This window comes from Vidua chalybeata, chromosome 4 (assembly GCF_026979565.1).
Source record: "Vidua chalybeata isolate OUT-0048 chromosome 4, bVidCha1 merged haplotype, whole genome shotgun sequence".
Classification (NCBI taxonomy): Eukaryota; Metazoa; Chordata; class Aves; order Passeriformes; family Viduidae; genus Vidua; species Vidua chalybeata.
The window spans coordinates 56,251,201-56,263,883 of record NC_071533.1 but is presented as its reverse complement, the minus strand read 5'-3'; the positions used below and the strand labels follow the sequence as shown (position 1 = coordinate 56,263,883).

At 32.9% G+C, this 12,683-nt stretch overlaps 1 protein-coding gene across 2 annotated transcripts in view; it reads left to right on the top strand.

Annotated features, from left to right (window-relative positions):
* Positions 1-12,683, top strand: part of SLIT2 (slit guidance ligand 2) — a 261,870-nt gene that overhangs the window by 222,649 nt on the left and 26,538 nt on the right. The window contains exons 26-29 of one of the 2 annotated variants that reach the window (XM_053940915.1): positions 4,285-4,409; positions 4,551-4,648; positions 6,061-6,200; positions 10,015-10,041. In XM_053940915.1, the coding sequence (XP_053796890.1) occupies positions 4,285-4,409; positions 4,551-4,648; positions 6,061-6,200; positions 10,015-10,041 (390 nt within the window). The remainder of the gene's footprint in view (positions 1-4,284; positions 4,410-4,550; positions 4,649-6,060; positions 6,201-10,014; positions 10,042-12,683) is intronic. The other variant, XM_053940914.1, reaches the window with a different exon arrangement.

Here is a 12,683-nt window from a genome sequence, read left to right as displayed (position 1 = left end):
ACTGATTTATCCCTTCTTAATATTTTGAAAACACAGAAGGCTTCTACTGTGGCTTTATTTCTCGTGGTCTTGATTTAAAAACATTGAAACTCCAATTAAAAAAAATATATGTTCTTATATTTGTAAGCCATTACTAAACTCATTGTGATTTCTGAGGCATCAGATGAATATGATCTTTAGTCTTGTAACTTATTCTCAGTGTCTAGGTAATCTTGAAGCTGTTTTGACTTATTCATCTTTTAATGTATCTTCAAAGGTGAACTTTATTCCTTTGTCATTTTGTTCTTAAAAAAGCAAAGCAGTGGGACTTTGCCAGAGTTTGTCTTATCCAAAATTATTCTTGAATGCATATTTAATCTGTTCAGTCTTTTCTCTTTAGACTTCCTGTCAAAAAGCTTTTTTTTTTTTTTTTGTATATAAATACCACTGGAAGCCATCTTGTTACTTGTGATGCCAGTGGATTTTTTTCCCTCTGAATCCTTCTTGAAGCAGTATATCTCTGAGGTCATGCCAGTTCATTGCATATGACACTCATCTGTTGCAAAGTCTCTTAGTCTCATTTTAGACAGGGCATTTGCTGGCCAGTCTGATAATTTTCGTTACCAGTATCAACTGAACAGTATTGCAGATATGCTGTCATAGGGATACAAGTGGAAGAATATTTGCATGGATTTGAGGAACATATTTAGTTATTTTCCAGCTTTGTCAGTTTTACAAAGTGTATCACATCTGTCTACAATCACTGTTATGTTTCTGTCAGACAATCCAGAAATTATATCTTATTCCCTCTTGCCCATCAGAGAAGATCCTTTATATTATTGTGCAGGGTAAGAGCTGTGTATTTGTTTCACTTCCAAGAATGGAGATCTGGTGTTATGTATACTTTTGAAAGAAAACAATTTTCCTGCCGCTGTCCTATGAAGATGCTCATAATTACAGATTGCAAATCAGCAGCTTTTCAATGACATGATGGCTCTGTAAGGCATTTTGAGTCTGTTGATCAAAGATAAGTAATTTTATCTTTTGCTTAAAAGTGAACTGCAGAATAGAAATTAGGAAGATGCTATGTTCCTATTAGAATCAAAATTTTTGCCTATGAATAAAAGGGCTGTTTTCAGAATATCGGTTGATGGTCTGCTACTGTATATGCATTTATACAGAAGAGTAATGTGTAATTCCCTCTTACCACTATCCATGCATTCAAATGATAATGAATTGGGTGCTTGAATTTTACCTACATAATGAATAGTTCCCAGTGAAAATGGCATTTTACAATGAGGTCTCATCTCAGTCATAAAGCTTGACAAAAATCACTTTACCTTACTCTAATTTTATGAATTCTTTTACTGCAGGAATCCTGCATTAATATTTTCTTCTTCCAGTTATTTTTCTACCTATGTGGGAGGGTTTATCCTTTCCTTTTTTTAATGTGGCCTCTAACAGCTTCTCAATGTTTTACTTTTACCTCTTTATCATCCTTGCCCTGCTTCTAGAGATTCCAGGGCCTTGTGGTTTTCTGATACCAGGTAAGGCTATAAGTAGATCTGGAATGGGTGATCTGCTTAAGAACAGACCTTCTGACCTTCCTTTTGTGTACCTCAAGCAGACTTCTTTCCTAAGACACGCATGCATACTGTTCGTTTTCCCCCGTGATGAATTGACAGATGATTATTCATGATATATCATTAGTATATTGTATGAGCAGGTTTTTTAATTCATAAATCTGGGTTTAAAATCTGAGTTATCTAACTGAAATTATTATTTCCGTTGCATTGTATTAAAACTGGTGATTTCATTCGCAGTGTAAATACTGCTTTAGAGGCCATATGCAAGAGAGGTGTCAAAAAATGTCAGACCTCAAAGTTTTTCCTGCAACAGGTTTCTGTAGAAGCTGGTTTGAGATTGTGTCATGGTTTTTCTTAAAACATCTTAGCTACATGTATATATCTATGACAATAAAATACTGTTAGTTTTTCTTGGTTTACAAAAGAATTTTTTTTCTCACGGTTTAGTCAAAAACACAGATGTCTACAATTTGAAAAACTAAACTAACCAAAAGGTTATAAACCAAATTCTTTTTCATATACAAGTCTTTTAACACATGCAAGCAGGAAGAATAAAGGAACAGTATAGTGAAAATGAAAATAGCTAACAAAACTACCTTTATGGTTTTTTTTATCTTACAACTGAAGAATGATAAATCAAAATATTAATTCATATTGGGCACTGTATATATATTCATTTGAAATAAATAAAGTACAAAATCTGATAATGTTGCTTACTCTCTTGTTGAGACTTGGGATCCCATTTTCTGTCTCTGTTTTGGAAGTGAAATTTAGAGTGCTAATCCATTTGGGAACAAAAGCTTAGTTACTGAATGTTTTTTAATTTGTGCCAATTAATTAGCATTTTATTGCATGAAAAGTTGAAAAGAGGATATAATATTCAGAATAAATAGAAGGAAGGATTGGCTCCCAGGCTACAGCACAGTATTACAAATTTTTATGTATGCCTCTTTATGCATCTTTCACTTATTCTTTTTTCACAGAACGTCTTAATATACTCAATAATCAGCAATAGTCTAGAGTACAGTCAGAACTTTCTAGGTGTTGATTCTATGATGTTTGTTTCAACTTTTCTACCTCTCCTGTGTGCTGATCTAACAGATACTTTGGCCAGGTATAGATTTCTCTTTCAAAATAATATAATGAAGAGAAAAAAAAATTAATAGCCCATAAAGATTATGGCTTTGGCAATAAGCACCTCATCACATATTACCGTGTTCTGCTTGCAAGCTGTGACACAGAAGGATACCAGCAACTGCAATTGAAAAAAAAAAAATTAAAAGGTCACCTACTCTTTGCCTAACACTCCCTACTGGATCCTTACAATCACATGGCTTCCTTCCAGGCTAGCTTCTTTACAATTAATGTGAGATTAATTTGCAAAGAAAAACAAGAAAGTTATGCAATCTAAGTTTAAAAATAGAATAAAGCCCTATATCTAAGCAAAACCCTTTTTAGCTTTGAAAACTCTGCAGTTTGGCTCATTTTCTGCAAAACCTGTTACAGAGCAATAAGGCATTTGCTCTAGTAGACACCAGGAGTTGTTTTTTTTTTTTCAATTTAGAAGAAACCACTGTTCCTTCAAAGGTGCAGTTCATCTGAAATCAAACTGAAGGCATTGTCCTCAGGCCATAGAGCTGGTGATATAGAATGTATCTTCGTTCTCTTAATAGGCATTTGACAAAGTCACCCATTTTCTCTTACAGTAATCAAACTTCACTAAATTATGAAAATTAATCATTATTCATACACAGACAGGTGTTTTCTAACTTTTAACAGGTAACCAGTGATTTCTTCAGTTGTTTGACAAAAAATAAAAAAAGAGGTTCCTAACTTGAAAATCCACCATAAAATGCTGGTAAAACTGGGAAACTACAGTGAAAAAAAAAACTAAAAATGTATCTGTATAACAGAGATAAGATTTGTCCAAGTCAAAGCTCAAGTCTGGGTTCTGAAATTTAGGGTTTTGTCAATTTCCATTTCTGATTTCTTTTATTATAATCATTAATAGAAGAAGCTAGACTGCAAGCATGGATTGCACTCTTCACTTGCACATAGGTTTGAGGTACAGTCTACATTATTTGTGGGCTCAACTAACACAGTAAAGCACAGAGCTATGGCTGACCCATAAGGAAGAAAGACACATTATAGAGCTATTTATGATGAGATAGCCTGGACAATGCAATTTACATTCCAGTTTGCAGATGTTCAAGGAATTTGCAGGTAATTTTACCATTTCATTTTGCCATCTATGTGATCCTGCAGATAAAAAATATGTTACAGCAAAAATGCATTTAAAGTGTTCTCAGTAAGACTATAATGGGAAGGATTGAAACCTGTGATAGCCCACTTTCTCACTGGCAATTCCTACCACATAAAAAAACAAAAGCTGAAATTGTATTCTTCATTTTGTTAATACAAAGGAAAAGTAATCATCATGGATCAAAACTGTACAGCTTTCAGAGGATAGGGATATGGGAATCATATGGTGTCAGCCTCTTAATAAAAACTAAAAAGTGATATACTTAAATCAAAAATCCAATCCCATTTTTATCTGGTCACATCAAAAGAATGAAGGACAATTCAGCATTTCATTAATATAGAAACACCATAATGTCAAAAATATAAATTTTATCATTTAAAGCAACATGTCAGATAGATCCTGTCCAATGTAAATTAATAGTTGATTGTTTCTGACTAACCAATTTGTATTTTTAAGGGCCCGTGGATGTTAATATTCTTGCAAAGTGTAATCCCTGTTTATCAAATCCATGTAAAAATGATGGAACCTGCAATAATGATCCAGTTGACTTCTACAGATGTACATGCCCATATGGTTTCAAGGTAAGTATTGCATGAAGAGGAAAAAAGCTCACTGAAATGTAAGCTTATCCTTAAAAACCTTTAAGTATTCTTTGTCTCCCTTCCACTACTGTCTGTATTTTCTTCTTACATTATAATTGTTGTTCCCTTGTATAATTGTAGGGACAAGACTGTGATATTCCTATTCATGCTTGCATTAGTAACCCGTGCCACCATGGTGGAACTTGTCATTTGAAAGAAGGAGAAAAAGATGGTTTCTGGTAGGTTTTTTAATTGAAATAATAGGATGAAAAACTACTGAGATTTTTATGGTAATGTTGGTGTTAATCTTTAGGTTTGCTGGTAAGAGCACCACAAAGGCAGATTTTAGCACTTTGGATGTTTTCAGAACATGTTGCCATCCTTGGAAAGCTTCTAGAGCTTTGAACCTGTTAAAAACAATAACAAATTACTGTGATTTGTTGAGGCATATCAGGTCAAGACAGCATAGTATTGACTCCATTATGTTAATTAATAGCTAGCTAGATCCCTGCTGAAAAAAATCTCATAATTCATCTGTTGTTGTGTGTATTACTTCAACAGACAGCATGTAAATGATAAAATGTAAATCCCAGTGAAACAGAAAATTAATGATTCATTTGAAACTCACTATGCCAGCAGATAAACATGCTGTGAGCATTTTTAATCTTGAGTTATTTAATCACACAGTACAATTACTCCAGATGTACTTCATGAATTATGAAATAAAGTTCTTTAGCGTTCTTATGTGAGATTATTAGTCATTTAATAATCTACACCTCAAGCTTGTTAGAAATGACACTTCACAAAGATACAATTCATTATCCTGCAATTCATTATGACATTACTCTTACTTTTAATCCAAATTCTGCCCAAGGATTAAATAGTCTTCTATTAAAAATTAAGTTTATACATCTTAATACTATGCCTCAAGAATTTAAATTGACATAGTCATGCCTTTGAATTTGATCTTTTTCATTTATTTGTTTGATCACTACATATTTTGAAAATCAAAGCAATCTCATACTGAAAACTTCAGAAATTATAGGTAGTGCAAATTACATGGAAATGTATTTTACATTTACTATCTATTTTGATGTATTTGTTTTGCAGAAACATGATTAAAAGCAAAAAAATAAATTACTGCTTTGTAGAATTTATGCAGGCTTTGGTTTTTTATATGAATGCATGTACATTAGAGAGAGTTTTATATTGGTGCATTTAACTAAATGACTGAGGAAAACTATTATTACATACTAATCACTGATTCCACAATATTTTTCATGTATTTAACTTTAAAAAACCAAAAGAATCACTTTCCATAAGAAATACAATCTCACAATGTAAATGAAGAATGCTTTTTAAAAGAAAAAAGAAATGCTTTTTAAAATGCCATTTAAAAGGAATGCTCCATGATTTAATTTAGTAGGGTATTTAAACTAAAGACTAAGATATGACTTTAGAAGCATTTTTCTGTAATTTAAAACACAAAAACTACTTTGAGATTGTTTGATAAAAGGGCTTTTTGCCTTATATCAACCATGTTCTGTTGCAGAATATTATAATTCTAATGTAATTCTATTAATTACAGAACTACTTGTTTGGGCTCCTCACCTAAAATGTCCATGTGGTTATTTGGTTTTCTGTATCACAGGTGCACTTGTGCAGATGGATTTGAAGGTGAGAACTGTGAAGTAAATGTTGATGACTGTGAAGACAATGACTGTGAAAACAATTCTACTTGTGTGGATGGAATTAATAACTATACTTGCCTTTGTCCACCTGAATATACAGGTAGGAGTATAAGAGAAAGCACAGGTAATTCAAGAATTCCTAGCAGAAGAGTAATATTTTCCACTTTGCAGGTGTATTAGTAATTACTCTACAACTGACTTAATACCAGGTGTCCCTCCATTTTTTTTCTCCTGTATGGTTTGTAGTCAAAACTAGATTTAATGTCCACTCATTAATTCCTTTTTTAGTTTTGAAATTACAGCATTTTTATATTTAAAATGTTATTCAAAATGTGCCCCTCCTTACTGTTTGCCTAGACACCCCAGTGGAGGACCACTGTAGCTGTAGAAATCTGAAAAATATTCTGATTTTCTCCTTAATCCTCATTCTACTATAAAGAATTTGTCTGTGCCATTGGGGAACTGTATTTGGCACCCCTGGATGCTGTCCTGTACTTCACTAGAAATATTAATACCGAGTGTGATGCTTCCTGCACAGAATAAAAAGACAAGTGTCTTTTGTTTCTGTCAGTTGGCAGGCAAGCCAAAGCATATCCTTCTCTTTGTGACAGAGGATCTCTTGCTTGCTGTCATGGTCTTTGTGGGAATGGAGGATAGTTGGAGCAGCAGCACGGAGGAAGTAGGATCTGTTGTTTGCATTGATATTTTTTATAGCACTTCTAATTAGACACATCTATTTTCTATCAGATAGTTGACCACTAGAAGAACATAGAGTTTGAATTCATTATGATTTGAAATGCATAAAAATTAAATGTAAGATCTACCATAATCTGGGAATTACTCAATCATCCTATATATTTACTTTAATCAATCAAAGTTGAGCTCTGGGAAACTGTAAGGAGGGGTAAATGCATGAATTAATTTTATTTTTTGAAAACCCAGCTAACTCCTTTCTCATCCCAAGTGCTTCCATCACTAGTTCTACAGATTGTTGGATTGCTCCCCTGTTTCAGGGTATTCAAATTTAAAGTCAGTATTTAAATATTGGGAATGCACAATGAGTGAAGATGTTAAAACACAAGTATAAGAAATACAGCTCCATAATCTCATAGAGGTATTCATCCAGCACTTATTCTGGGTAAATTTTTGGTAGAAATTCCCCTATGCAGGATAAGCTACAATATCTAAAGCAATACAAAAGCCAAAAATCCATTAAACAATACATGGATGATCCATATGTGGAAGGACAGACATAATCTTCTGGTAAGAGAAAATACTGTTTTGCCAAGTACAAATACCTTAATCCCTAAGTGCAACTGACAGTTCAAGCCTTGGAAAGGAATAACAGATAACAGCCTCAGTAAGTAGAAACAGCAGTTCTCCTACAGTTAATATTTCAGGTATACATGAGTCAAGTTCAGCTCCCCTGGGATCAGTTGCTGTCTTCTTTAAGAATGGGATCAGGTATTCTCTTGTGTAGGCTGGAAGAATGCAAAGCAAGGTCACATCAGTCCAGCATTGCTCTTCAGTGGCTTCATGCTAAGAGGTTTCATATACCTATTACATAGTAGATAGATCACTTGCAAGTGAATTCCTCCTCTGCAGCTTTGCAGGTGTTTTTACCTGTGTTGCTCATTTCTACATTTTCAACCTTACTTTAGGTGTCTTTAACTATTAGAGTCTTGTTGTTGGATTCACAATATGCCATGGGAAAGACTGCTTTTTATTAAATATCCATGAAATGGATACAAAGGACTGTCTGTATATCCTAACCTAAAACTTCTGATTAAGTGTGCCTGTTGCATTTTTTGGAGTATTGTAAATGAAATGTAAATTTTTGATTTACAGTTGAAATACAAATTGAAGCATTTCTCTATATACCTCTATGGATAGAGGAAAAAGGAGAGAATAAACATTGATAAAATTTTTGATGTTTGTATTGCACTTGTGCTTCTTTAGTCAAAATACAAGACATGCATTTTTTAATTTTTTTCATATCTGTGCATAATTTTACCATAATCATACAATGAGTTTTACAGATACAATGCATGCCATAATATCTACTGAAGTCAGTAAGACACGTGAGTAGGTGAGAGTCTTCTCACCAGCTCTAAAAGAAATCAAAACAATTATTTCTAATCAGTAAGTTTAAGCCTTCAGTTAAAACTGTTGAGAATTTACTCATCAGACTTTTTTCAACACTTTTTTTAAAAAAGACACTTTTATTAAATGCATCACTAGAGCCTCAACTCATTTTATAGTAGTTGTAGCAAAAATTTAGGTTTTCCATTACACAGAGTAAAGTACAGAATTCTACAATATTCTGTCTACCATAAAAAGCATCTAAGAATAGGACACAATATGTGAGATCTTATGTGATTTTTGAAATTAGTTATAAGGTGAAAATGTAAAACATTGAGCTAGTCAGGGGGTCCTCATAGCTGTCATCCACAGTCTAACATAATAAATAACCTTCAGTATTAAGAATTAGACTGAAAGCAGTCTGGGCACATCAGGATGTCAAAAGGGTAATGTTCAGAATATAAAGTAATTGTACAGTTGCCTCAAGTGTGTATGAGGTATCAAATAATTTGTAAAACTTCTTTTTCTCTGGCCTATAACCTGAGTTGAAACATAAATAACAGAATCCCTGTCAAGTATGTATAGAGTGATTTTCTTGGGGAACTTTGTGAACATTTGGATTTTGATATTTGTTCTAACAGGTTAAAATCAGATATGTATATTTCTAATGTTTAGTTTTTATGAAAGGATTTTTTCACTAAATGAATTCATTTCCTGATTTAACAATCAGGAAAACAGGCTATATATTTGTATTCAGAATATACAAAGATTTTTAAATTCAGAGGTATTGATCTCTATCTCAGAAAGTCCCTGAGCCATAAGTGTATATACTAGGAAAATATTACTGCAGGCTTGTCCTGAACTCTTTTCATTAGGTTGAAAATGCTCTCAATTGTCCTTGTTCAACATGTCACAGCATATATGTACTCAACGTGGAATTGCACCAGCCCAGAATATTTTCCTGGGTGAATGATTACCTGCAAATATGCTTTACATTTCAGCAGCACAGTATAAGGAAGAAATCACCTGAAACACGCTGGTATGAAATGTAAATCATTCTTCAATAAAGTCTTATTTTTATGTGGAGAATTTGTTAGAATCCAAAATGAACTGCAAAGAATGTTGCAGTGTAAAACCTAACAATCTCCTTTTGTCTTTTCTAACAATCCCTTGAAAATCAACACTTCTCAAGTATATTGTGTTGACTTAAAAACAAGCAATTAGAAAGCTTATTGTGTTGTTGCATAAGAATCAGGAATCTGTTTTGCTCTGCCTCAGTTAAGTTTTACAGCAACCACCACAGTTACAAGTGGAAAGACAAAGAATGGTATTTGCACTATAATATGAGCTTTCTTAAGATCACAGACTGTGAATGTGACACAACAGTAAGCAAATGGAATCAACAGACATTCAGGGTTTCTGATGGAACCTGGAAAAGTAAAACATTTTAAATACCTCACTATGTCCTGCACTCTTTAATCTTGCTATTCTCTTAACATTACCATCTCCTTTATTTTAACCCCAGTCTAGTAAACTTCAGGTCATTTTATGTACATTCTATAGATTACAGATAATCATTTCTCTTGCTCATTGTCATCAGTCATTAGATCACAGAACTAACTGATCCAGAAGTAAAACCCCTCTTACACTACTGGTGGCATGTACTTCTTATCTTTCTTTTTGTTTTGTTCTGCTGGAGGTGAAACTTTGAAGCTTGCTTCGTTTGCTATATCAACCTCTCTGCTGCTATAGTTGTGCATTAGCTGAATGTGCTATGCTGTTGTATTACAATGTAAAAAGTCTCTTGTCTCTTCTGTCTTTGTCACTGCAAGCTGCTAATCTGAATGAAGTGGAAAAAGGTCAGTTGTCTTTTAAGCCTATTTTCACTTACCTTGGTTTCTCACTTTCCTTTTCTTAAAGGTGCATGGATTTCAGTTATTACAAATGACCAAATTGTACATAGATATCACTTAGAAAGCTCACTGCAAATCCTGAAATTAGGCACTTGGCTGTTGCTGTGAATACATGTCAAAAGAATGTTGTCGAAGATGCAGATCACTGTGCAGGAGTACTTTAATACTGCATTCAATGTCTTTTTTTCAGATGTATTAAAAACTTGTGCAGACACTGATATAGGACTGAAAAAAGCTTACATTATTGTGTTCTGAAATCCTTATTCTTCTCACCTTAAAGCCACCCCTTAGTTCCGTGCTAATGTATTCTCTGTCTTACAGCACTGTTCTGCTTTAATATTTTCAATAGATTGTGTTACTAGAAAATATGCTGGAGTATCAAATGGCAATCATCTTGCTCCTCATTTCTGTGGCTTATTTGCTGTAAATATTTAAAGAAACTGAAATGACCATATTAATCTGGGGCTATGGTAGAAGAAAGGTAATATTGAAAAGATTTATGACATTAACTTTAGGTGTTTGATTTTTAATTTTTTTAAAGTTTCTGCTTAGCACCTATCACACTAACAGAGAGAAACCATCTTCTCTGCAATCTGATCATATATACAATCTGAGACCTAGCATAATCAATGGCAGCATGTTTATAAAATTGCATATTTAATTTAAAAAGCAAATGAATAATTTTGTGGTATATTTGCCATTAATTTGATAAATATATTTTCAGTTTTTGAAGCAATATAATATATTACATATAGTAATAAAAGTATGTTCATTATCTATGAAATCACATATTGAGCAAGACTGCAGTTATATAATCTATGTTACTTAATAACATCTATGTTGATTAATTTAGATATCTGATGAATAATTCCTACAACTTAAAATCATAGTGTAAATTTTCTCTGTAACTGAAGCAGAATATAAGACATTTTCAGAAAATTATTCCAGCCACAGGTTTTCCATGCTTAAACTGTCTTCCATTTAGACATGTTGCTGTATTTGCATTTTATTACTACTCATCTGGACAGCAAAAATAGCCTGCTGTTTTTCTTGTTTATTATCAAGTGTGAACTGTAACATATTAAAATTACTGATTATAGAAAGAACAAGCTCCTCACAAACAAATTATCAAACATCCAGGGGATGTGAACTAAGTTTGGCTCTAAAACTAAGCAGATGTGTATGTGATAAATGTTTATATTAGCTTGCCAGGTGAACATGAAAGTTATTGATAGTCTACAAGGTGCTTGGAGGATCAGTCAGTTTTATCATGCAAGACATCTTTTGAATTGTTACAGTATTAGGGGGAAAAAGGGACCATTTCAAGCAATTATCTCAGTTTATGCAAGCCTTAGACACAACCTTCTTGCCACTGCAATAAAGGAGTTGCATTAGTACTTTGAACTCACTTGGTAATCAGATAAGCACTTTCCTGAAATTTAAGCATGCAAGTAATCAAATGCAAATCATGTGATATCAAACTTGATAAAAAATTTAATAATTTCATCAAATTAAATCATAATTTCCATCCTTCTAAGAACTGCATATGTTACAGATTCTTAGATTAAAGAGATGCATTTGTTATTCTTGCTTTTTATCACTCATAAAATTTTCTATTTCATCTAGCTTAATATATTTTAAATTACTACTCTATATTAAAAGATCAAGTATTGAAATAATTTTACTGCATTTGCATAAAGGTGAAATATACATTATATTCATGGCAAGCTGAGCTATCTGCTTCTGGTTTAATCACTGCCTTTACTCATTCTAGTCTATGATCCATTCTTCTGTTTACCTTGATTGTCTTTTAAAGCTTACCTGCCTAAAAGTTACTGTTTTTTTGCTGTGAAAAAACAGTGAATATAAAACAAATGGAAATGTTAAACTAAACTAAATTAAACTAAGCCTCATCTTATACTGAGACCCACAAGCATGGGAGATAGCTAAAAATACTTATGTGATGGTGAAAGATGGGAACAGTCTGGCAATTTGACTGTAAAATTAAATTCCAAAAAATATTCAGATTATGATTATAAACTGCATTCTACTGTTGTTGTGAACTTTTGCTAATTCTAAGAAATTTTGTCCCTCATATAGTCAATATTTTGTCTGTATTTTCTGAATATAATGAGCTTGAGACCTGAAATAATTTGTGTTGTATACTGCACATCAAACTCAAGACTTAATAAAAATGCAGCAGTTTTCTGTATACAGCTTGTTAAATGGCACTGACATTTTCCAATCCCTTCTGCTCTCTATTGGCTGTTTGAGTCACAGTATTAAACAGAGACCTCCAGTCACAGAGTCAGATAGTGACACCTAATTGATAAAACATAAACAGTGCAGTAGTTGACTCACAGTATATCTTAACTAAGCTCAGCAGATGAAATGGATATATAAGCACACACATAAAATCCTTCTATTCTAGTCTGTGGTAGGTATTTGATATTTTGACTTTGGAAGTGGGAATAATTCTTCTAGGAAAAACCTGGCTTTTGATAATTAAAATTGACTACTGTTGCTTTTGGATTCTCTGTCTAGTTTTTTGTTGTTGTTGTTTTTGAATATCAAAAACAGCTTTTCTA